Genomic DNA, 25474 nt, shown 5'->3' with positions numbered 1-25474 from the left:
AGGCTATAATGCACAAAACATGGTACCTGGACCCAACAAGAGTTCGGCTGGTTTGGACTAGTCCTAGGCAGGACTTGGATTCACAGAGGTGCAGGGACCTGTGGATCACATTCAGACTGACGTCAAAACTGAACGCACGTCTCCTGACTCAAGGCCCCGTCACCCTCTCCACCCCTCAGCCCAGCCCGACTGTTGGGGCTGCGCTGGCTTCCAGGACTGGCACACGGAACACCCGTAGGACTCTGCTCCCTGCGGAGAAGGAGCCAGCTGTCTGCCTCGGGGAGCGAGCTCGTAATGACCACCCTTCTCACCAGGAAAGGTTTGCAGTTTCTGTTGATATGAATTGTTGACAAGGAATAGCTCAGGTAATTATATTAATTTTCCTCAATTTACACATTCTTGCTATTTGCCATTTCCCCAGAAAAGTGTAAATGAGTTTAGAGTGGTTCAGCAGCGCCCTAATTAGGTCCGCATTGTTAAAAAGTTTCTGTTGTGTGTCTTATTATCAAGTCTCTTCACAGTTGAGGGTCCTGTCTCCCCTCTCAGACTGCATCTCCCCAAGGGCAAAGGATTTCTCTCCCACTGCAGCCGGGGGGCGGGGGTTCTCCACCATCCGACTGGAGAATCCTCTGAGGACAGAGAGACTCTCCGCCATCAGACCGGGGTCTCCTGGGCTGTAAGTTACTGTACTCTCTCAGCCTCCGCTTCATCTGCTTCCCTTTCTGGTTAATTTGGAGGATGGAAACAATGCGTATAAGAGGCGGATGCAAAGTCATCATGGTAGTAATAATAGCTGACACCTAACTCCTATTGATTGCTCATAGCCGCCCCACGAGGAAGGTGTTATTAACCCACTTATTCAGCTGAGGGCATGGGAGCACAGAAGGTGGTCACTTACCTGAGACCACACAGTAAACACACGACAGAGCCAAGGTTCGCAGCCGAATCTGCATCGCTCCCAAGCCCACACCTGCTGCAGCACACCTCACTGCCCCCAGCGAGCCTCCCTCGGTTGAATCCCCTTGGTACCAGCATCCTGCTTGCTGGCCCGCGCATTCCATGAGGACGTTCCAGGGACTCTAGCCTAGTGTCAGGCCAGCAGAGATGTTCAGTTGGGTGGTGGGGTGATTTACTTGAGATATAAGTCCAACGATTACTTTTATCCCCTATAAATCTTGATGAACAACTGTGTCCCCAGCCCCTGCCCCACTGAATCAATGCCAGATAGTGTGGGTATGTGCGCGTGTGCGCGCGCGCGCGCACACACACACACACACACACACACACACGTTTTGAGAAGGGTGGAGAGGGACAGTGTTGTGGGCTGAATGTTTATGTCCCCCAAGAGCTCATGTGTTAAAGCCCCCACCTGAATGTGATGGCCTTAGGAGGACGGGGCCTTTGGAAGGTGATTAGGTCATGAGGGTGGAGCCTCATACCAGGATTAGTGCCCTTATAAGAGTTAGAGACACAGAGCTTCCTCTCTCCATCATGTGATGATACAGCAAGAAGGCAGCCACTACTCACCGGGAAGAGGGCCCTTAGCAGACACCGGATCGGCCAGCACCTTGATCTTGGACTCCCCAGCCCCCAGACCATGAGAATCAAATGTCTGTTGTTTAAGCCACATCTGTGATATTTTGTTACAGTAGCCTGTGCTGACTGAGATGGTGGGGTAGGGATGGATATAACCTAGAACAAACAACCAGATTTGAGTTCAAAATGCAACATTTTTTGTGCCTATCACAAGACTATCCTCTTGGAAGCCTGGCTTTGTTGGTGAAGAAAACATTTTATAAAAGCCACAGCCAGTTCTCCTGGGCACTCGCTGGCAGTGCATACAGTAAAGGGGCATCAGAGACTCTGCCAGAGGTCTTGTCTCTGCCTGAGGTCTTCTCTCTGCCTGAGGTCTTCTCTCTGCCTGGGGTCTTCTCTCTGCCTGAGGTACCCTCTCCACCCGAGGTGACCAGTGAGGCAGGCTGGATGGCTGGGAACAAACGCCTATGGCAGCATCCTCAGCCAGGAGCAGTACCTACAGGAGTTGGGGAAGAACGCTCCAGCATCCTCACCAGCAACTGGGTTACCTCTGAGGCGTGCTCTGTACGGTCTCCTAGAGTCCCCGGCACAGGTCGCCTGCTCGATAACATGCCCTGTTTTGACTTCCCTTTTTTCTGTCTCCCATCTTCTATTAGTGCTCCCTGGTCTCATCTCCCCTAGTCAGGGGAACCCAAACCAAGTTACTTCCTTTCACGAAGCAAGAGCAGAGCCCTCTGTGTGAGCAGAGACTCTCACAGGCTGCAGAGTTGCTTCCCCCAGGCAGGAAATCCTACTCCTAAGCAGCAAGTTGGAAACTGAACAGACTGGAGGGGACAAGCCTGAGGCTGGACACTACCAGGCTCCTGGGAGGGACATGGCACCCCTTCCCTGCACCTTGGGCCTTATAAGTCCTGGAGGAGGTCAGAGAGATTAAAGGGAGAGTGAGAGCTATGGGCAGGGGTTCGTGCTCCTGACATGCCCACCAGAGCCGAACAGGACAGGGACAGCAAGGCGGAGGAGGGCCTGGGTCTGCAGCTCTGAGACGCCCCAGGTGGTAAGTTTCCTGGGGGTAGGACAGGGAAGGGCAGTAGGAGGGGGACAGGAGGCTAGGGGTGAGCAAGTCGACATCAGCCTGAGGCCCCAATCCTCAGCTGTGCAGAATCCCAGCTGGGAGATGGGCTGGCTCATAGCTGCCTCCTGACAAGAGGCTTGTCTAAAGTCTGTGCCTGCTTATCGGGGTGAAGAAAGCATGCTCTTTCCTCTCCAGCAAGGGCGAGGGGACCAAGGCGTGTGGACTAATAAACTCTGGGACCTCTGAGCTGCGGCATCCACACTTGTCACTAGCTCCACCCCAACCCATAGGGGCCCCAAGAACCACCCAGCCCCCCTCAGCCTCAGAGCCTCACCCAGGCCCCCGCTACTCCCATGTGCATCTCCCAACCTGGTTCTTCACTTCCGGCTGTATTATGGACTCACTCCCAACAGGCTGTTCCCCCACCTCTCTGCTCAAACCCTTCTTGTCAAGGTCAATGACAGCCTCCACGTGGCTAAAAACCGAGGGCAGTTCTCGGGCCTCGTCGTACTGTCTCCACAGCATTTAACATAGATCACTCCCTCCTCCTCCAACGTCCTCCAGGTGGTTTCCGGCCCACCTTCTCAGGCTCCCTGGCACTTCCTGTTCATCCCCCAGACCTTCTGCCTCCAGCTGTCCCTGTGCTCAGCTCACACTTCCTCTATCTCCTCTGCTCCCCTGAGATCCAAACTCAGTCACTGTCCACCCTGCCTGTCCACTCAGATGGTCAATGGCAACTCAAACGCGACATGCCCTGAGCCCAATTCCTGGTCTTCCCGTAGAAAACCTACTCCTCTTGCAGCCACGTCACCCCAGTAAATGACAGTTGTGTCCTTGCAGTTCCTTGGGCCAAACACCGTGGGGTCGTGACTCCCCTTTCTGTCCCAGACCATCCATCAGCAAACCCCGTGGGCTCTAGCATCAGAATCCGCCCATCACCTCTGCCACACCCACCTTGGTCCCAGCCACCAGCATCTTGAGCCCGGATTGATTCAGCAGCTTCCTTGTTGTCTCCTGGCTCCGCACTTTGACCCTGACCCCCTTCTCCACAGATTACCCTCGGTTTAGCAGCCAAAAGTGATCGTTTGCAGACTAAAGACAGATGGTGTCGCTCTTCTGCTCAAACGCTCCAATGCTTCCTACGTCACTGAGGTAAAGGCTAAGTCCCTCCTCCATGACAGACCTGGTGACTCGTGACCGCTCCCACTGGGCCCCTCACTCCCTTGCTCCAGCCATGCTCCTGCCTTGGCACTTTGCATTTGTTGTTGCTTCTGCCGGAATGTTCTACACTCCCATGTCTGGTCCTCCTTTAGGTCTTTGTTCGAATATCACCTCCTCAGGAGGCTCCTCCAGATGCCCCGTTTTAACATCACAGAGGGGCTTTCCATCAGCACTTTTTACGACCCCCGCTCTGTTATTTCTGTCCAGGGCACTGACATCACGGGACAGAGTTAACTTATTTATTGTCTGTCCCACGGGTAGACTGGGAGGCACATTGCATGCGGCATTTGTCTTGTTTGCCAGTCTACCCAGTGCCTACTTGAATCCAGGTCCTGGCACATAGTAGGTTTTGAATAAATACTAAATGAATGACACTCGGTTCCCATGGCAGGAACTGTTATTACCCCCTCTTTGAGACACAGAGAGGTTAAGACACTTGCCTGATGTCACACAGCCAGGAAGTAGAGAAAGCACAGTTGGAACTCTGGTGAGTTTGTCTCCAAAGTTTTGCTCTTGGAGGTGGCGTCACCTGGCGGCTAAGAGTCTGGCTCTGGTGGCGGACAGACCCCGGTCTTAGCCCCGATGCTCCCTCGGGAGTTACTTCACTTCCCTGAGCCTCAGCTCCCTCAGCTGCAAAGCGAGGCAAGCAGAGTGTCTGAGAGGGCGATGTGAGCCGACACACCCGAAGTGCCATGGTTGTTGTTGCTCTGATCAGTACCTAAAGCGGGGGCCTCCACTCACACGCGAGGCATGGCTGCCACCGATGCCCCAAGCCCCCCTCCATCTTCCCTCGCTGCTGTCAGAGCCTTGGAGATGGGCGTGGACTGATATGCTAATTTCACTACAGTAGCAAAGTGATGGATTTCATGGGCCCATTAGGTCTCCTGAGTCCCCTTCAGCTGAGTGATCTACAGACCTAGGATCTAACAGACCCACGGGGCTCTCAAACACCAGCTCCTGCACGAGGGTGGGCGGGACTTCTTAACAAGAGCATCTGCCTCAAATCGTTTGGAACAAGACAGGCTCCAATGATATAAGGAATAACCCCAAAGCTGCCGCTGGAGGACGATGCCAGATATTCTCTGTGGACGTGTTACCACTTGTCCTCAGCAATTCTGCAAAGTGTCATGGTCCCCGGTCTGGAGACGAGGAAACCAAGACCCAGAGTCAAAGGGACATGCTGGGAGCCACAAGGCAGGTCTTTGGTGGAGCTGGACTTGAACGCAGGCCTGCTGGATCCTAGATTTCAGGCTTCCTCGTGGTCCTAAGTGGCCTCTACTCACTGGTCACAGTCCCAGGAAAAGTCTTGGCCAGCATTCGACCAATGGGATGAGGGACCCCCTGGGCGCCCCAAACAGACAAGTCACTCGGTAATTAACCTGAGCACAGTGCATTTTGTCCCACTTGTACTCAGAAAGGACCCCCCCCATGAGAGGTGAGAAGAATAGTGATGAGTCTCCCTTTCCTACAAAATGGGAAACTGAGGCCCAGAGAAGATGGGATCATCTGAATGGAATGTAACTGGCCAAAGCCCGTGGCCATGGTTCCTCCAGACACAGCTCCCCCTCCCCCGTCTGTGGACCCACTGGGCCATCTTATCTCCTGAAATAAGCCAACCTCTGCACACCTCTCTTTGTATAGGACACGCCCTCTGAGGCCACGCCCTCTGAGAGGCCCCGCCTCCTTGCTCCGCACACATCTCCTCCTGCCCTAAGCCCTCACCTGCTGGCACTTACGCCTGCCCTGTCCTCTAATCATGTACCTCTGGGGGCAGGGAGGGCAGCTGCCTGGCTCACTTCCATGGCCCCAACACCAGACATGGTGCCTGAGTCTAGCAGGAGCTCAAGGGGTGTGCGAAAGGCATGAATGAGTGAGCGACTCCTCCAGTGGGTGCAATCTCGCCAGGTGGTTGGGACCCGGCTGGAATGTCCTCTCCCTGGTGGCTCTTCCCGCTGGGTTCCCGGAGCATCACGTGAAGGCCCAACGAGCCAGGCCCTGCTCCTTTCCCGAGACCTGGCGCTGCTGCCATTGGTAAGTGAGGAAGGGAAGAGAAAGAGGTGGGTGGTAGGTGGACAGACACACAGACAGATGACAGACAGACAGATGGGCAGGTGGGAAAACTGAGGAAACACTGCCCTTTGGGATGGCGGCTTTGAGTTTTTCTTTCCCCTCGTAGGCACTCTAGAAATTGAAGGATGGAGATTGAGCCAGAAGTGAGAAGTCAGGGCCCCAGGCAGCCCCACCTGCCAACCCCTCCCCCCCCACCACACAGAACTCACCCCATCTGCCCTCAGATGCAGGGGCCTCAGCCCCCGCCCCACCTCGCACTGTTGCCCGTAGCAACAGCTCCGGACCACATCTTCCACGTGGTGAAGCCCTCGGCTTCCTTCCCACCCGCTCGGCAGAGCCAAGGCCTCCCGCCTCCCAACCCTTACAGAGCACCCAGCCTGCTCTTCAAAATATATGCATCAAAGAAGCTCCCAAGAGCCCCTTATCGAGCAGTAGGGAACTTTCTGGGATGATGGAAACAGTCACCTCCGAGTCGTCCTGTACAGTCAGCCCTCACCGCCTCCAGCCACGCCAGAAACGTGGCTAATGCGGCTGAGGAACGGAACTTTTCATTTCATTTCATTCATCTGAATTTTAAAAATCAAATAGCCACATGCAGTCGATGGGAACTGCACTGGACAGCAGTTCCGGGGCCTGCTCTTGGGACATGGTCGTCCTGGGGCCTGGCCTCGGTCCTTCCTGCTGAGGGCAGGGTTGCTCCTGCTTCCAGAACCATCCTTATCTGGTGACAGCTGCTCTGTCTCCTCCCCTAGCGTATCTCGGAAAGAAAAGTCCTCAATCTAAATACGGAAGTCATCCTCACCTTTTATTTCAGCATCTCCCAGAGCTCCAATATGTACAGACTTTATACACAGATAATATACACCATATATACGTATTTATATATATTCACACACCATCCTGCACGCTCTCACACCGCGCCCCGTTCCCAGGGGGGCGGGTGGCCGCCTCGGAGCCCCGCTTGGCCCGAACCGGAGGCGCTGGGCTTGCCAGGCAGCTGTGAGGTTTTGCGTTTTTTTTTTTTTTTAAAGGCCATTGCCTCTAGAGCTGTTCTCCCTCTCCCCAAACTCAAACCCCTCCCCCAACAACACTCTGAAATTTTTTTTTTTTTTAAGGAAGAGGCTTTTCTTCTGCTCTGCCACGTAGCTCCCGGAGATCCAGACCCGTCCACATGGCCTTGTGAAGACCCCCGGAGGGCAAATCCACCCAGTGTTCCCTGGGGGACCCCAGATGGCCCGCAGCGGGCTGAGAGCCCCGCACGGCTGCCGCTGTGCGCCCTGGCTGGGGGCTATAGCGTCAACGGCACCTGCCAGATGAGGAGGGTGCTGTCCGTCTCCCCGCACGGGGCTGGCCGCCCGCCGCCACCTGCGGCACTGCCGAAGCTGCGGTAGCCCTGCCCGCCGGAGACGATGGCCACTGAGCAGATCTCCTTGCGGTGGGCGTCCCGCGCACAGGGCCGGCTGCGCACCCAGACGTCGGGGTCGTCGGCCATCTCGTAGATGGAGCCGTCCTCCTCGCTGTGCTCCAGGGCCGAGCCATCGGCGGGCACTGGCTCCCGCATGGAGAGCAGCGGGCCCGGGAGGTGGGCGGTGGAGCGCAGGCGGTACTGCAGGAGGACGCCCTTCTTGCGAGTCAGCTCGCGGCCCACGTGGCTCGACGGCGCGGGCGCTGGCTCGTGAGCCTGGCCGTCCGGCTTGTCGTCCTCAGGCCTGGGGCCCTCGGCCTCCTCCGTGTCACTCCGCAGGATATCGAGGGCCAAGATGCTGGTGGCCACGGCCAGGAAGGTCACAGGCCCGCAGTGACCATTGAGGGAGACCATGCCTTTCCCTGCAGAAATGGGACAGAGAGAAGGAGCCCAAAGGCCCAGAGCTTTCAGCGAGGCCCCCACACATGTCTCTGGGAGAACTTCCTGGTTGTTTTTGCTTCTCTGTTGTAACTGCAATCTACGTTGGAACTGTCCCAAAATGCCCCAGGTCTGGGGGAGGGCTCTCCCATGCTCCAGGGCGACTTTCTTTGGGGAGATGGAGCAGAACAGGAGTGACCTGATAAACCACTTGGGGGACCCGCAGTGTGAAAGCACCTGCAGCTCCCTGCCTGAGCCACCTTCACGTCTCGGTGCCTTTGCCGGGGACATTGCCTCCACCTAGAGAGTCTTTTCCATCCACCTGACTCTACGACTCATCCTAAAGGCCAGTTCGAGCCCCTCCACAGTGCATCCTTCTTGAATTCACCCATGGAGAGCTGATCACCCCGTCTCTGTGCCCGCGTTCCCCGACACCTGCCATCTTAGCAGCTGCCACCCTGGACTACAGCTGCCCCACCAAACTGTCACCTCTTTGGGGGCAGAGTCTCTGCCTGCTACATCCCTGCAACCCCAGGTCCAAGCCTGGGATGAACATGACCTATGTGATGAACATAGGAAATCCCAGAATTTAGGGAGAGAGATTCATTAGCTCAAGATCCAGCCAGGCCTGGCCCACACCCTGCTCATCCCTGCTCTCTGGCAGCAGCCGGAGGAGGCAGGGAGAGGCCCAGGGCCCTGGGGGTTGTCCTTGACCCTCCCTTACTCTCCTGTGCCCCAGGGCTACAGGTCAGGGCTGACCTGCTTTCATCCACGCACACGCATTTGCACATGGACCTCATCCCCAGGAGCCCTCGGTTATCTCTATCTCTGGAGCCCGGACACTTTGAAGCAGCTGTGGGGAGGGAGCGGAAGAGGCCAGCAGAGCCCCTGCCGTTAGTCGCGTGTCTCGGCCAGTCCTCAAACCGCCTGGCCAGTACGCACTACTGTGCCCATTTGCCAGACTGGGAAACGGAGACTCAGAAAAGAGGCGGGAGACTGTGGGCCTGGGCGATGTAATTGTATCGTGCCATAGCGTTGCCTGTGGTGACAGAGAACCTTGGAGAACGGGCACCCCGTACATCAGACTGGGCCATAACGTCTGGGCACAAGATTCGCCAGCTCTCCCCGACCCCCAAGCATCTGCGGCTGGCTCCTGGGCCTCCCCAAGGCCGGCTCCCAGCACCTCACCTGTGATCTTGGGGATGCCTTCCAGCCGAGGCACGGGCAGCAGGACGATGACACCCTGGTCGGTGCCCACCCAGAGCAGACCCTGGCAGATCAGCAGGCTGGTGACACACAGGTGCTTCTGGCCTGCAGAGAGAGGCCAGCGTGAGCGGCGCGCCCTCCTTGGGGGACGGCCCAACGGGCTCTGGGAAGGGGGGGGGTCACATCAAATTGGGGAAATGGCCCAGTCTGGCTCCTCTCGTGAGACAAGCAAGGAGCTGGACCGGGCTGTGCCGAAGACCTGGGGCCTGGGAGGCTGCCCTGGCTGGGGTCTGACGCCTGGATCCCCACGCTGAGGGCTCCCCACACCCAGCCTCGGTTTTCTCCCGTGCAACAAGGAGCCGCCACAAGGATGCGACAAGGTAGCACCGCAGAGCACAGTGCTGGCGCGTGGGAGCGCCCCACACGCAGTGGCTACGCCGTCTGGCACAAAAGGCAGGCCCCGGCAGCGCGGCCCGTGCCAGGGTCGCAACTGGCCAGCCGAGAAGCACAGCCAGGGAGGCCCAGGAGGGTGTGGGTCTGAGCGCGAAGAGGACATTGGCATAGATGGGATGCGTGGGGAGGCGTCAGGGTGGGTATGAGACCTGGGGCGAGTTGGCAGTCGGTCACAGCCCCCCGGCTTCCAACCAGGCTTGATCTTTTGCCCGGGGTGGGCCCTTCCTCCAGCAAATGCACAGCATGCCCTGCAGTCCCTGGGCCTGACAGTGAAACGGACAGCTCAGTGCCAGGAACTAACATGCTTTTGAGACCAGTTCAGATTAGTCCTTCTTGGCTATCCCCTGGGTGCTGTGTCCTCATTCTAGCAAAAAGGCGGTAGTAGGGAGGGTCCCTCTGCTCTTCACAGGGAGGAAGCGCAGTGTGGGCCGCACAGCACAGCGGCCGAGAGCAGGGCGCCGGGGCCGGGCCCTGGGTTCAAACCCCAGCCCTGCCGCCTCCTGGCTACGGGATCCGGGGCCAGCCCCTACACCTCTCTGAACCGCGGTTTCCTCACTTGCAAGAGGGGACGATAATGACACTTCAGAGCCTTGTCCTGAGAACAGAACGAACCGATGAACACAGAACACCAAAGCCGGCGGCTGGCACGTGGCGCGGGTGTGCGCCCTCTGCCACCACCGGTGCTCCCTCGCTAACGGCTCTGGTCGACGGCAGTGGGCATGAGGGAGGGGCGGGGAGTGGTCTCCAGCCTGTCCAGACGGCCGCCTCGCTTCTTGCTGGGATCCTTCCGCCCCGCGAAAAGGGGCTTATTTCCCCCTCAAAGGAAATTCAATCCATGCCACATCAAGACAATGCCAATGCCAATGCCATGAGGTATGTGAAATGATGCTGGGAGAAGTGGTCCTCAGCTCAGGCACACATCAGCACCGCCGGGGGGTGGGGCTCACAACTGGGGGACCGACGCCCCAGAGGTGAGGCCTCGGACTGCATTTCTAGCAAGTTCCCGGGTGGCACTGAAGCTGCCGGTCCATGGGCTGCACTTGGAGAAATAGTGCTTGGGAGTGTCCAAAACCCTCACGTGCAGGCCCTCATCCCATGTGCGCCTTGTCACAGCTGAGAGGCGTGCAAGACCCAGACGTCATGCCCATTTCCTAGATGAAGACATTGAGGCACGAAGAGCTGGCCCATCTGGTGGGCACAGTGGGGGAGCTGGACTCAGGTCCGCTGCTTATTACAACCTGATGCTTCTGTTGCCTCTCTGCTCCTGTGTAAAACGCTTCGGGTCCAGACACGTAGGTGTCTGTGCTTCCTCCGCAGCGTCAACAGTCCCAGACGAGGAGGGAGGGGCCCCACGGTCATCTGGCGGCAGGGTTTCCCTCCTGGGGCTCACGCAGCCTTGTCTAGTGCAGTGTGCTTGCTGTACCGTCACCAAGCCATCCGCTCGGCACTGCAGGACGTCCCCGCGTACCTACTGTGTGCAGGACCGTGTGCTCGGTGGTGGAGGCACAGTGGGACCCACACACACGAAGTTCTGCTCTTGAGGAGCAAACACTCCAGAACTTTCTGGCATGATGCTTACGTTTTGTACCACGCTGTCCAATCGGGCAGCCATTAAGCACAAGTGGTCAGTGGGGCAGAGGGACTGAGTATCTAATTTCGTTTAATTTTCATAGTGGCTGCCAAGCGAGCGCTGCCCTGAGAGAGGAAAGAGGGAATGAAAACGTGAGCAAGAGACATAAATAGCAGGCGGAGGATTCCAGTGGGGGACGGGGCAAGAGCGGGCGGGAGGGTGCCTGGGTCTTCCTGCCTCACTCTGCTTCCGGGAAGGATGGGGAGGCAGGTGTGAGGATGACAGGTCCGGACGGCGAGGGGGAGGCGGCTACACCGAGACCTGAGCAGAAGCGCAGGAGACAGACAGCGCGTGCAAAGGCCCTGTGACAGGAACGAGCCCAGCACAGCTCAAGGACGGGGCAAACTCGAGGTGCCCGGAGGGGAGGCCGGAAGAGCAGCTGGGTCAGGGTAAGTGAGGGCTGTGACTGTTCATCTGAGCATGATGAGAAAAAAGCTACCGGAAGGTCTAAGCAGGTGAGCGACCGAGCAGGAGAGTTCCGGCTGCAGTGTGATGGGGGACGGGGCAGCAGGGCAAGGAGACCGATGGGCAGAGAGGCTGGCGGCCGAGGCGCGGCGGTGGCAGGGAGCCAACGGATCGCCAGCAGGTTCGCGACCTGTTCTGAGGCAGCACGGACAGACCCGTCGACAGACTGCGGTGCGGGGAGAGAGGAGGGGAAGCAAGGGCAGCGCTGAGGTTTTGGTCCCGAGGAGCTGGCTACGCGGCAGTGCCCTCGGCCGAGGTGGGGAGGAGCAGGCTTGGGCGGGAGTCCACGTTCTCTGCTAGCCGCGCTGTTTGCGGTGCGCGTCAGACCTCAGGTGAGCTGTCAGCAGGCCGTGGCGACGTGATGCAGACTCAGAATCAGATTCACGGTGCCGATTCAATGTGGAAGTGCAAACCAGACTGAGGAAAAAGCCGGTTCGTCACCTGACAGACAACCAGGGCTATTTCACAGAGTGTCTGGGTGTCCATGGAGCCAGGACTCTGCCCCACACTTGTGTCAATCCAGAAAGTTCGGGCTCCAAACTACTAGGACAGCCTCTAGCCCCACGGCGGTGCTCCCAGCCCTCAGGAAATCAGATGCAAGAGGCCCAGGCTACGAGCTCCCTCCTGCCGCCGGCTGGCTTCTCTTCCCGGCCCCGGCCACGGTCTGTAACTACCCTATTTTTCTCTTTGCTTATTTACTGTCTGCTATAGGTAAGCTTACTGTGTCCTAAATGTGAGCTTCATGAGGACAGCAGTTTACCTGTGTGCTCAAAGCTGATTCCCCATTCCTGGCCCAGTACCTTGGCTCATGGCAGACACCTAGCAAGTGGCTGTCAGTAAATGAGTGAACGAGTGAATGCAAGAATGAGTGAATGGTAAAAATAGAGAAATGAAAAAGGACATGGGTGTTGACATCACTTACTAGCTGTATGAACTGACAAGTCACTTTCTCTCATTGATCAATGATTATTGCAAACCTACCTTGCTCGATTTTATGATTATGAGAAATATATATGTCTATATAGTATATGTATATATACTATATATACATAATTGAGCACAGCTCTTAGCCCATAGCATACAATCAATAAATGGAGGCTATTAAAATAACAGTTGTGATTATTAAAAGGACCAAGACTCTAATGTCTTAAGATCAGCTCTACTAGAGCCATAAACCCACAAAAATAATAAAGTCGAGAGAGGGAGCAGCAGCAAATTTTTCATCTCACACGCCTCGCCTCCTTTTCCAGGGTCCCCAGGGCCTGGAGACCAGCAGGAGAACATTTCCTGATGCCCCTGCATCCTAGAGCCACCCCTCCACACGCACAAACCCCCCAACAGGCAAACGAAAGGAAGGCAGCGAGAAATCGAAAAAGAGGCTGGAATTGAGAAATGGCTTCATCATCAGACCTCATTCTGGGGCCCTTCCTCCTCCCCGTCCGCCTCGAGGAAAGAGCAAGGCACTTCACAAACAGTCCGAAAGAAAAAAAAAAAAAATTCTAATGGTGGATAAATATTTTATCACAGAGACTTAATGCAGCAGTATTCAACTCACCCAAGCCATCTATCTGGAGATATACAACTTTAAAAAGCTCAGGCTCTTGGAGAACATTTTATTAATGACCTGTCTAGTTAAGAGAAGGAGGGAGTTTAGGTTCAAAAATGCATTAATACCAGTCGGGTGCACGAGTTGGAAGGCAGGGGTCGGAGGAAGGAAGCATGATAAATTTTTAACGTTCCCTTAAAAAAATCCACGCTAAAGGAGGAACAAATTTATTACTAATTATGCAATTATTTCATTTGGTTGTGTCGGGAAAGAAAAAAAAATATTTAAAAGCCTTTTAAAAAATATCTCTCTAATAAAGAATTTAAGAGTCCTGCTCGGTTGTTCTTCCGTCAGGGCACAAGGTGGGGTGGACGAGAAGCTGCCCTTCGCCCGGGCTGGCTCTGGCCTGGCCCCCCTCGGGTTTGGGGGATGGTGGTCTGGCAGGCTCCAGGCTCCCCAGTGGGCTGCTTGGAAAGGGCCAGGCCTGAGGGAGGAGGCCCAGGGCGGTAACTCCTGGGGACCTTCAGGAAGCCCTGTGTCAGGAACCTCAGCCTCCGCCCCAGACGCGCCCCGCGCCCAGCCCCAGGGAGGTCCAGCAAGCAAACAGGTAGGTGGCTTCTGTCTGCTGTGATGGAGCTGATGCGGTGGGAAGGGGACAGATTTGGGGGGGGGGGGGTGAGCAAGGAGCCCTGCAGGAGATGTGTGGCCGACAGGGGCCAGGGTGACGAAGGGTGGGGATGGCCAAGAAGACGTGATGGAGATGATGACAGTGAACGGCACGTTGGGGACGGAAACTTCCCGGAGCCAGGACTGTGCCACCTCGGGTAAGGCTCGCACCTCCCTGAGAGGCAGGGACCGAGGATCAGAGCGGTTCCCCCGGTCACGGGGCTGGGAGGCAGCAGAGCCAAGACCCCAGTGGGGCCCGCCCGCCGCCAGGCTCTGGTCTGCCCTTCGAGGCATGGCCAGCCTGACTCGAATCCCGGCCCTTCATTGTACAGATGGGGAAACTGAGACCCAGGAAGGGAGACGCCGTACAGGAAATCTGTGAGAGCACTGTGATTCACATCCTGGCTCTGGCCTCCTCAGCAATGTGACCTTAGGCCAGTCATATAACCTCCTAGGCCTCAGTTTACCTGGCTCTGAAATAATCATCACAGTAAGAAAGGCCTTTCCTTCCTTAAAGGGTGACCGCAAAGAACAAGTCATTCAACAGCCGTGAAAGCACGTTTTAAACATACGCAGTGAGCCAGCCGGGTCCGTCCAGGAACCTGGCCTCTGACCACTCGATCCACCCGATCCTCTCACTCTGTTCCACCTCCACGGATGAGATCGAGATTAGAAAGGCCCACGGGATGACCCGATCTTTCCCATTGCTGCACTAACTTGAAAGTATTTAGCTATCAGCATGAATGTGGACATATTTTTGTGGTACAGAGACATGTTTATCATAGTTAAAATGGATTTACTTTGTCTAATGGCTAAATCCTATGAAATACCATGAAAAAAAAGAAAGCTGCCAAGAAAGAAAGAAAGAAAGAAAGAAAGAAGAAGAAGTAACAAATGATGAAGAAAAGAAAGCGACGTGGTATGCACTGAAAGGAGAAAGAAGAAGAAAGAAGAGAGAGAGATAAAGAAGAGAGGAAGAGAGAGAGAAAGAAAGAAAGAGAAAGAAAGAGAAAGAGAGGAAGGAAAGGAAAAGAAAGGAAAGACCCATAACGGTCCCACAGGCCCCTACCACACCCAGGGACGGTGTCAGGTGGGTATTTCTTCTCCTGGTGCACCTACCACACCCCAGGCCTGGGCGAGCTGTCCTCCCGCACCTGATGGCATTGACCCTGAGCCAGAAACCACCTTCCGTGTCATAGCAGGACCAGAGGTTCTGGGAGGCAAAGAGACCTGCCCGAGACACCGCAGTGGCCGAGCCGGGACTCTCAGCCCTGCTGCTGGCCCACTGCACGACCACAGACAAGCTGCTCGACCCTGCCCTGCGAACAAACCTCAGTCTCCACGTCTGCACAGCGGGGACAATCCCCACGTGCGCGGGGGTTAAACTGAAATGTGATCCCCCGTGGGTAAAGCGCCTGAGACCTTGTGGCGGGGCGGGGTTACTATCTACTATTACTCTCACCTTGCCTTTGTCGTTAGTAACCACCAGGCCCCCACGGCAGCCTCACCTGGCAGGAGGAAGGTGGTCCTGGTGGCGATGTTGATCTCCTGCAGATGCTCCAGCGTCTCCGTGTGGAAGAGGCGGATGGAGGAGCCGGAGGAGAAGGCCATCCAGACGCCACTGCCCGCCTTCACCATGTGTGTCACGCTCACGGCCTCGTCCTGGTGCGCCTCGAAGCTTTGCTGCAGCACAGACAGAGGGGTGTCGGTGCTGGGCCGGGCCTGCCGGCCGAGCCTCTGGGGGGCCCAAGCTGATCTGGCCTCCGCCTGGACCAGAGTCAGGGCTGCAAGGGAACCTCAGAAGCCCAGCAGTGGGGTGTCGGTATCTGTTTAACTGGCAGGGGCATCCTGGTGTGTCGTGTCTGCCGAGTCCCATGGCGTAAACGCTCTAACACGGCCAATCCCAAGCTCCCCGCACGACATCACTGAACGAGGCGCGGGGCAAGATTCACCCGCACTTGGCTTTTGGGAGTTGACGGGACTGGGCGCTAGCACGCCACTAGCGACGAGAGGGGGAGACGGAGCGGCAGCTAAGTGTTATGGGGAGCTGTGAAGGCAGCTCTATGAAGGGAGGTGGGCGGTGTGAGCCACGTCCCCGTCTTCCGCAGCAGGAGGCCACACCTAATCCCCAAAACTGATACATCGAGAACCAGTGGGGCAGACGAGTTCGAGTCATGAGGAAAGTACCAGGTGGATTAAAAATAGAACAGGTGACTATTTCCTCCCAGGAAGCGGGGCTGGGGATGGAGAGTGGCAAGGGCCTTTGCATAAACCATTCCATGCTCTTTGATTTTTTTCGCAGGTGTCTGTAAAATTTTGATCTTTAAAAAATAAAATAAAGAAGGTAAACAGGCGGTCAGGCTTCCCACCCACTGGAGGACAAAGTCCAGGCCCCAGCTCTGCCCCGACTCCCGGCTTTGCCGGCAGGCTCCCTACACCCCAGGCTCACCAAAGCCCGGGGCCGAGCTGGGCTCGCGACGCGCCCTGCTGCACACTGCGCCCTCGCCATGACCTGTCTGCAGCATGCACCACCCACCGCCCTCCAGGGAACGGCTTTCCAGCATCTGAAGACTCCCCTTCGGGGTGCTGCCCCTTTCCCATGAGGCGCCCCCAACCGCCCTTGTATTGGCCACTTCCTTCCACGCGCCATACCCCACTGTCCAGCCCGGTGGCACCTACACCGCTCCGTGGCTGTGCTCAGCCGGCTCCTGCCCTGGACTATAAACTCCCAGGACAGACAGCGAGCCTCAGGCCCCTCAGGACCCGCTGGCTCGGCACAGGGCCCGGCGCACAGTGAAATCTGGTCCAAGAGAGGACGGGTGGACGCTTGAATTCCATCTATGTCATTCAGCTGTGACTCAGATACAGACAACCCCAGGGCGGCAGACCCCAAACGGCCTGAACGCCCAGCCATCTGGGACAGTGAGGTAACTCAACATACCCACGGAGTGGCCTGTCTCACATGCATTCAAAATCGTGTTGACAGAGAGTGCGTGATGAACATAAAAAATGTGATTGTTATGGTTGTGAGTCCAAAAAAGAAAAATAGAGAAAACAAACAAACAAACAAAAAGGCAGCATCCGAAATGGGAGGAGGAGGAGGAGGCACACAGGAGAGAAACCCGAACGCTGAGGACCAGGCCAGGGGCGGCGCCTGGGCAGTTTCCTCCTCTCCGGTTTGCTGTTGTTCTCATTTTTTTCTATAAAGAACACAGACACCCAAAACGGCAGGAAGATGCTGGACAGAACGTGCATTTGTTTCCAGACCTGCTGTTACATCTGATTTCCCCAATAACTTCACAGGCCTGGGGCTCAGTTTCCCCCTTTGTAAGTGGAAGTTGTCGTGAAAACTAGAGGAACCTGGGTGAGGGGAAGCTCGGCACAGGCCCAGGTCCTAACACGATCTCGTTCAGCCGACAGGTGTGCTGGAGCTCCTACTGCGTGCCTGGCACGGCTCTAGGTGCCGGGGAGACGGCGGTGAGCGAGAGAACCAAGGGCCCCACTCTCGGGGAGTACGTGTCCCCAGTGCAGAGACAAGGGAAACAATAGACAGATAACAATTACTCCAGATAATGATAACCACTGCCATTAAGACCAGGTACGCAGGGAAGTTCTAGAATGCAGCATTTAGGCAGAGATGTAAAAATGTGAAGGAATCAGCCCTGGAATGATGGGGGTGGGAGGCAGGGGGGTGAACACTCCAGGCAGAGGGCACAGGAGGTGCAAAGGCCCTGGGGCAGGAATGTGCTTGTCTGTTTGAGGGACGGACAGGCGGTTGGTGTGGGGGAGCACTGTGGAAATGGTGGCCAGGGGCCAGATCACACCAGGCTGCCCTGAAGTCTCTGGTGAAGAGCTTGTTTGTAAGTGCTGGAGGGGCTGAGCTGTAAGTGACATGATCGGCTGTACCTTTGAAAGAAGTTCAGTTTGACCGCGATGTGGCAGGAAGCTGGAACTGTGGGTCTCGCATGGGCTTACTGAGCGAGAGTGGAAGTAAGGAGACTCTTTCTTTTGCCATAGGGTCACTCCGGCCCAGACCTCAGCCCCAGCTCCATCCTGGCTCAAATCACCAAGAGGTTTCCCACCAAGATAAAGAAGCTGGTGGGGGTCCGGGTGGGGGGCCCTCCATGGGGAGCCAAGCCCGTGAACTCGGAGCTCACTCCCAGGAGGGCGAGACTGTGAGATGGCCAGCAAAAGTGCTTTTTCTGAGCCAGCCTCTGATGGCTAAGCTCTGCGGCCCAAGGCGGGGAGGTCCACAGACTGGGGGATCAAGAAGGCAGAGGGTCCCCAGAGGACGACAGAAGGTCCCCAGGGGGCAGGGAGAGGAGAGTGATGTCCTGCTTCCACAAGGCAGGGTTCTACCACTCGTCCGTTCTTGGGGGGACCCCGAGAGCACAAGCTGCAGCTCCCTCACAGACAAAGAGCTCATCAAGGGCAGGGCCACATGGTCTCCATCAAAGTGGGGGCTCCCCAGGGGCAAGGAGGGTCACAGAGAGAAGGGGGCTATTTCCTCCCTCGGATTGGAAGCTAAGACTAGGGGCTCCCTGGGGGATCGCTGCTCCTCCTTCTTCAGCACGCCGCCCCCACCCCAGTGAAAGCCCGGGTGCTGGAGGCTCAGCCAGGAAGCCTCTGGGGTCTGGGGAGAGGCTGAGCCCAAGTGGCCTCCACAGAGCTGGGCCCAGGCCACGCAGTGTTAAAGGAGGGACGGAATTACCGTATTTCTGGCCTTTCACCCCAGACCTGCTGCCCATAGCCCTGGCAGCGCTGGCTTCCGGTTCTCTTTTCTTGAAAGGCGAACCCTTCCAGGGAACCCCGGCTGGAGGGTCGCTGTCTTCCTGAACCAGCCTGCACTGCAGATGACTTTCCTGAGGGTCCAGACACGGGCAGGACACCTCGAGGGGCCCTGCTGGGCAAGTCCTGGAGGAACCACCGCCCCAACCGCAGGTGCGACACCGAGGCCCGACCCGCCTTCCTGTAGCGCCCGTCGTCACCGATCGGATGGATGACCGGGCAGGACGGCAGGACAGAAGGGGCCTCCCCACATGCCTGGTCTGCAGACTTTCCCAGAAGTGGCTCCTACGCACGTGGGCACGGACGCGCAAATGCACGCGAAGGCGGGAAGGCAGGTGTGTGCTCGCACACGTGCCCCGGGGCTCCCGCCCGGCTCTCGTAGAAGAGTGAGAGGCGTTTCCTGCCTGCGAAAAAGCCAGGCTGCGCTAAAACCAAGAGGCCTGGGGCCACGGAGAGCTGCACCTGAATTTGCTGCCAGTCGGCCCGGCATGCCGCTATCAGAATCTAATTAAAAGAGAAGTCAGCAGTGGAAAGCCAGGCTCATTTCTCCAGAGGCATAACGAGCCTGCCTCCAAGCCCAAAGGGCTTTGCACAAAGCGTGTGCGAACCCGCCAGGCCCAATGGTAAGGCGGGTGGGGGACAGAACAGGGGTACGTGTGAACGTATGAACAACAGCACAGCAGACCCGGCCCCTCACTCTTCGGCTCTCTTGGGGCTCCCCGGGGCCTCTTCCCCGGTCCAGGAGCCTGCTCACGGCAGCCATGTCTTGGCAGCACCGGCTGGGCCTCCTGGGCACACAGAGCAGAAACGAGTGACACCCTGGCAGCATCGGTGACCGAGGGGGGCCGGGGGAGCTGCACATCGCACCCTGGGTGGGGGCGGGCAGCAGTGAGGCCCCCTGGGCCTCGGTGCACGCTGGGCTCGGTGCCGACAAGCCATGCTGCCGTTTTGTTTCCCAACCCAGAGAGGCGCTCAGAATTCATTACCAGGAGAGGCCTCTATCCTGCTCGTCCCGGAGGGAGGCCCGCCTGCCGCCAGCCGTCACGTGCCGCCTCTGAGCTCCAGGAGGCCCAGCGTTTCCTCCCCGCTCGGCCCCTATTGGCACACGTGGGTATTCACCAGCCGCTCGCCCCGCACCGGGAACGGCTGTTAGGATGAAATCCTGGGCCAGAGGGCTGCAAACTATGGCCCTCGGCCTACACCAGCCTGCTGGCTGTTTGGGGGAGTCAGGTTTTATCGGAACATGATTATACCCACAAGAGAAAAAAAAAAAATCCATTCAAGTTGCTCGAGAACTCAGTGCTCTGGACTATACGCCTTTGGCCCTTGTTTAAGGACAAATCGATCTGCAAAGAAATCCTGAACTTGGTGGGCTGGGGGAGAGTGGGGCGGGATTGGGCACGGGGATTCTGAAACGACATGGAGCGACCGAAGCTCACGGGCGTTATTATTGGGGACCACAGATGTCACAGCGAGAGACGAGTCGAGACTGGAGTGAGAAGGTCGGGGTGGAACTCTACGATCTCAGTACAAACTTCGGAGATTTTTCCTGACTCTGCCCACTGGAAGGTTCTGCAAGCAATGGCAGGCCAGCAGCAGTGAGCATCCCAGTTCTTGTTTTAAACATAACACGCGCCAGGAAAGGGAACCAGCCAGGGCGCGCTGGAGATATGGCTGATTAAGGCAGAGAGTAGCCGCTGAGCCTAGAAGTTGTCCCGATGCTGAGAATCAAGGAAGTCCTCAAAGGGCAACGGGGATGGTCCAGAAGACCGGGAGCCAGCACCGAGGGGCTCCTATTGGCTGAGCTGGGCACAACTTGAGCATCAAAAATAATAGCGAGGGTCCTAGGCTATCACACATCGGACTTTCAAAAGAACCTATGAATGCGTAGCGGTAGTAAAAGGGGGTGGAAGAGAGGAGAATGTCTCTTTAAATAGAGTTCGGGGTGAAAGTTTCCTGAGGAACAGGATATTCACAAAGTCTCCAAGAATCACCTGCAGGTGACCCAGTCATTGCAAAGAGAATCGGTGCCTTTATGATGGGGAGACCTGGTGGACTCGCCTTAACCCAGGGGATGGGGCCAGCCTACACGTCCCTCCTCCTCAGGTAACGCAGTGGGAAATCTGGCCACACACTCAGATCTCATTGGGAAGCAAGAATCGGGCAATTCCAGATTATGGGGCCTCTTAGAAGACACTGGCTTGGTTGCCTCAAAATAGTCAATATCATAGACACACACACACACACACACACACGCACAGGCACACACACAGGCAGAGCGGAGGGATTATTCTAGATCAAAGGAAGGCTGAAGAGACATGACAACCAAATGCAACATGCAGTCCCAGCTGGATCTTGGACAGGCCTGGGGGAGAAGCTATGAAAGATATTTTGGGAGCAACTGGGAAAATGTGCATATGGACAAGTACATTGATGTTAAATTTCTGGATGTCATAAATGCTACTGAAGTTATGCAAGAGAGCCATGCTGAAGTATTTGGGTATAATAAGAAATGATGTCTATAACTGACTTTTAAATGGTTTAACCAAAAAAAGGGGTATCGGTGTATATATAATATGGGGGGTGGGAATTATGGCAAAATGTTAACAGTAGGTTTACTAATTGAAGAAGGTATGTATGTTCAGTGCACTATTCTTTCAACTTTCTTATAGTTTTCCTTTTTTTAAAAAAAATAAGAAGTTGTGGGTAAAAGGCAAAGTTATTTTGAAAAAATAAATAAAAGCTGGCAGCTGGAGGGGAGGGCGCAGTCTGCCTCCCGGCTCCCAGTTCATCTCTGTCCAGGTACCTGGGTCTCCTCTCTCACCTGTCAATGGGGAGAGAAGGAGACTCTGCCGTGTGTGATGCTGGGAGGCCCGAGGGACCGTGCTGCACACGGTGAGTGCTCCAGGCTCGCTGGCTGCAGCCGGGGGCCGGCGAGTGCTCCAGGCTCTCTGGCTGCAGCCGGGGGCCGGCGAGTGCTCCAGGCTCGCTGGCTGCAGCCGGGGGCCGGCGAGTGCTCCAGGCACGCTGGCTGCAGCCGGGGGCTGGTCGGGGAGCTGGGAAGACGTTGAGCGCCCTGCACCCGCTCGTGGCGCCCTGTCCCCTTCACGCTCTCCCCACAGGCGCCGGCGCAGAGGGTTTCAGGTGAGTGATACTGCCCCAAATAGTGCTGACACAGCTTAACCGTGAGGCGTTCAATATTTATGTGCCTCCAGGTGACGCTTCTGTGCTTGGTTTCTATAAATTCCCAGGGTGAGCAGCTCAGAACTCAAAGTCGTTAGAGCTGAGCTGACACCAAGGAGCCAGGAAGGGATGGTGGTGCTTCCCTCCGGGGGGCCGGGGGCCCCCGAGGCACTGGCAGGAGGCCGGCAGAGCGACGGCCTGCTGGGCGTCTACCGTGTGCCTGGCCTTTCCCAAGCCGCAGCATTCCATCCTCACAGAGACCTTTATGAAAGAGAAACACACCCAGAAAGGGGACTCGGGGAGCCCAGGTGACCCGCAGGGGAGGGGCTGGGCTAGGCGTGGGCCTGACTCGTGGACTCGAAGCTCAGTGCTCTCTCCCAGCACTCGTGCTGAGCGCCACGGCAGGGTGAGGGTGTGACGGGGCTCTGCCTCCCAGCCTGGTTCCATCACCGTGATGAGCTGGCCGGGGGGCATCACCATGGGACCAGAGATTAGCCACAGAACGCCCACCAGCAGCTCGCCAACCCCGCCTCAGCTTAACACCCCAGCACTGCCGTCCCAGCCCCTGCCTAACAGGACCCCGAAGCTCCCAGCAATCAGCAGACGGGCTGGGGACGGAGACCCAGAGGTCGCACGCACTGGCTGCCTCACTGGGCAGGCAAGACAGTTCATCTTTTAAAGGCAATTAGTGCAACAACTCCCTTCCCTTTCTTTACCTGTCTTATTCTTATCAACATTTCACAGCCGAGGAAACAAATCGAGAGGCTGAATCGCACCCGCAAAGTCACAGAGCTTAGGAAATGAAGGGAAAACCAGGGTTGCAGTGCAGGGTGACCGACCCGTCCCAGTGCGCCCAGGCAGGCCCCAGGCGTAGCCCAGGAAGTCCGACTCCTCGTCCTGGGCAAACTGGAATGATTGGTCACCCTACGAGGACTCCAAACACCACACCACTCGCTGAGACACATACGGGCACCGTCGTCTACGCCCCGTCCGATGCCCGAACGTGCTGCCTTCAGCATCTGACCCATCGAGGCCCAGGGACCGCGTGCCGGGAGCAGATCTGTCCTTCCTGACGCGTTTCAGACGGGCGCATGCACCTCCGCCTCCGACCAGCCAGTCAACGTCCCTGCTACAGTTTAATCACTGTAAAGCGGGGGTCAGGTCATTGCTGACTAACGAGACTTCACGGGGCGCTGGGCTCTTCTAGCTCAGGGCCACCACGGGGACCCAGAAGAGACGGAGGGATAGAAATTCCTTTCGGCGGCAAGACTGACAGCCAGTCCCAAACTTTTAACAACCCATTTTGGAATCGATTGTGTAAAATTTGGTGTCTTTGGTGCATTTTTCTAGAAAGATGACCAACTGTTTTTAACAATATCTCAGGAGTCTGTAAACCACCCTTGCCCCACGCCCTGAAAATTAAAATTCCCTGCACGAAAGCTACTTGTCAGGAAGCACATAAGGGGGGGGGGGGCGCCCAGAGGTTGGGGTCGACCCCTTTGCCACATGACCACAGCCCAGACCAAGGCGCAGAAAGTGCCACTCTCCTGCTGTGGCCACACCGAGATTTCGCCTTAAAAAACAAACGACTGAAGTGCTCTGGCACACCTGGCCACTCCGGAGGACACGGAAAACAGAAGCATCTCAAAGCACGGGCTATTAACATTCTCCTCGTTAGCACGGTTCGGTTTCTTTCTGTTGTCTTCCTTTGTGCAAGCCAGCTTGGCGCTTCCTCTCCATGGACAGACACCTGAGGAGGGAGCCCAGGCTGTCGGCCACCGGGCCTCCAAGCGCCTTTGCGTGACCTCGTCCTAGCAGCCAGAGGGGCAGGCCCAGCCTTGCCCCGTACACGCAGGTGCCCGGGCGGAGCCGGGTGTCTGTCTGGTGCCCGCCCCTGGCCCGGCCACCACAGGGACCACAGCGAAGGCCGAGCAGCAGAGACGAGGACGTGCGTCTCCAGCACCTGGCACAGACTCTGCAGCACGGCCCGCCCCGCAGAGTCCCTGCAGCCTCCAGGAGAAGGCGGGAGCCCTGAGCCTCTGGTCAGAAGATGAAACGAGGCTCAGTGTGAGAGCGCCCTGTCCTGGACGGAGCAGGCCAAGCTCGGCGTGCCTGGCTCGCCTTCTGCATGATGCTCGCTCCGGCCTGAGGTTATTCTGTCATCTGTTTCCTGCTTGGGAGAGGCGGTGAGGCCGTGGGCTCAGGGCCAGACAGCCAGGGTTCGAGACCCAGCTCCACCACTTCCTGCCTCAGTTTTCCCAACTATAAACGGGGGGGTGATAAGATAACTACCACATAGGGCTGCCGTGAAGACTACACGCGTGGCCGCTTGTCAAGCACTTGGAACGGCCTCTGAGACGAGTGAGTTTCGCTCAGAGTTAACTCACAGGGTCGGGTGGGGTGGTCTCTGCCCACTCCGTATCACCTGCCCCCACCACACCCGCGCCAGAGGGGCAGGCCCAGGAGGGCGGGGCCCCTGCTAGAGCCCAGTGCCCAGTGCAGGGACCAATGTGCTGGTCAGTGTCCACCCTGGGCACAGCCCGGGCGGTTCCAAACAGGGTCAAGCGTGATGGAGCTTTGACCTGGACAGATCCCCAGTGGTCAGCCTCAGAAAAGGATTCCAGGCGCCCGCTGCGGCCGCCCTGCTCTCTCTCCGCTCCCAGCTCCAGGGACGGACCAGGTTGCACCCGTGGGTCCTGCCAGAGTGAGGGTAAGTCATGCACACAGGGGCACCTCATCCGGCCCTCTGCCACCGGCTGCCACCTCGTCCCACAGCATCTGCCCAGCACCCATTTACCTGCTTAACCAGAGGGGAAGCCACCCAGAGTGGGACGGCCGGGACCCCTAATCCCCCACGGCCAGAGCGACGGAGGTGAGCTGGCCGGGCCGAGGCGGGGGCCTCGCCCTCCCGCTCAGAGCGCAAGTGAGAAGGGCCGTGAAAGCTCCGACTCAGCTCAGCTCTGTGTCCAGATCTACTCCTGAGACCGCTGGGGAGACGCGGCAGCCAGGGAAAGGTTAGGCCGTGACCGAGACAAAGCGGGGCCAGCCAGAGGGCATGGGGCCTGGGCAGGGGGCACGGGGGACAACTAGGAGAGGGGATTGGTTCCAGGCTTGACCCGGACGCCCAGCGCCCAACTGGACGCCTGTCGACAAGACTCAAGCTATAGTCAGGGACTATACGATATTAATACAATCGACTCATTTCCCCCCATACACACACACACACGTGTATACACACGTGTTCTCACACCTGTGCATCTGCTTACACTGTTCAGGAGCCCTTCCCACCCATCCCGACCTCACCGAACCTGCCCAGGAAGCCTGGTCCATCACCCGGCCACCCTCGCTCCACTCCTAGGCTCAGGGGCAGGAGCGTCTGTCCCACGGCTGAGCACGTGTGCGGGATGAGGCTCCCGCAGCCAGTGCCCACTCTGGGCCGGCCTGGATCTGTGCTGGCCGCTGGTCTCGTCTCACCGCCCACACCACAAAGCTCCCTTCTCTCCCCAGACATTCTGCAGGAGCCAACGCCCAGCCCTTTCCTCTGGTCATCAGAGCCCAGTGGCCATGTGAGTGTCATGGGCAAGGGGGCCGGGGTAGCCAGGGGTCCCGGGTGGCTCAAAGCCCAGGCAGAAGGGAAGAGCCGGTGAGGCAGGGAGGGGTGGGGGAGGGTAGTGGAAGGGGAGCAGGAAAGCCGAAGACAGAGAAATTGGCTCAACACCAGCACTTGCACCCTAGAAAAATACAGAGGACACAAGACATCGATCTTGCTCACAGATATTTACATTCCTGTGGGAG

General features: G+C 57.2%; 1 protein-coding gene across 9 annotated transcripts in view; it reads right to left on the bottom strand.

Moving 5' to 3' along the window:
• Window positions 1–6683: 6683 nt before the first annotated feature.
• ARHGEF10L (Rho guanine nucleotide exchange factor 10 like) overlaps window positions 6684–25474 on the bottom strand; it is a 133143-nt gene continuing 114352 nt past the window's right edge. For all 9 annotated transcript variants that reach the window (XM_016128278.2, XM_016128273.2, XM_016128277.2 and 6 more), the window contains 3 exons: window positions 15217–15391; window positions 8931–9053; window positions 6684–7726 (listed from right to left, as the gene is read on the bottom strand). In XM_016128278.2, the coding sequence (XP_015983764.2) occupies window positions 7188–7726; window positions 8931–9053; window positions 15217–15391 (837 nt within the window). In that variant the 3' untranslated portion in view covers window positions 6684–7187. The remainder of the gene's footprint in view (window positions 7727–8930; window positions 9054–15216; window positions 15392–25474) is intronic.

This window comes from Rousettus aegyptiacus, unplaced genomic scaffold, assembly GCF_014176215.1.
Source record: "Rousettus aegyptiacus isolate mRouAeg1 unplaced genomic scaffold, mRouAeg1.p scaffold_m13_p_1, whole genome shotgun sequence".
Lineage (NCBI taxonomy): Eukaryota > Metazoa > Chordata > Mammalia > Chiroptera > Pteropodidae > Rousettus > Rousettus aegyptiacus.
Note: the sequence above shows the minus strand (reverse complement) of the source record. Positions and strands in the feature narration are given on the sequence as shown.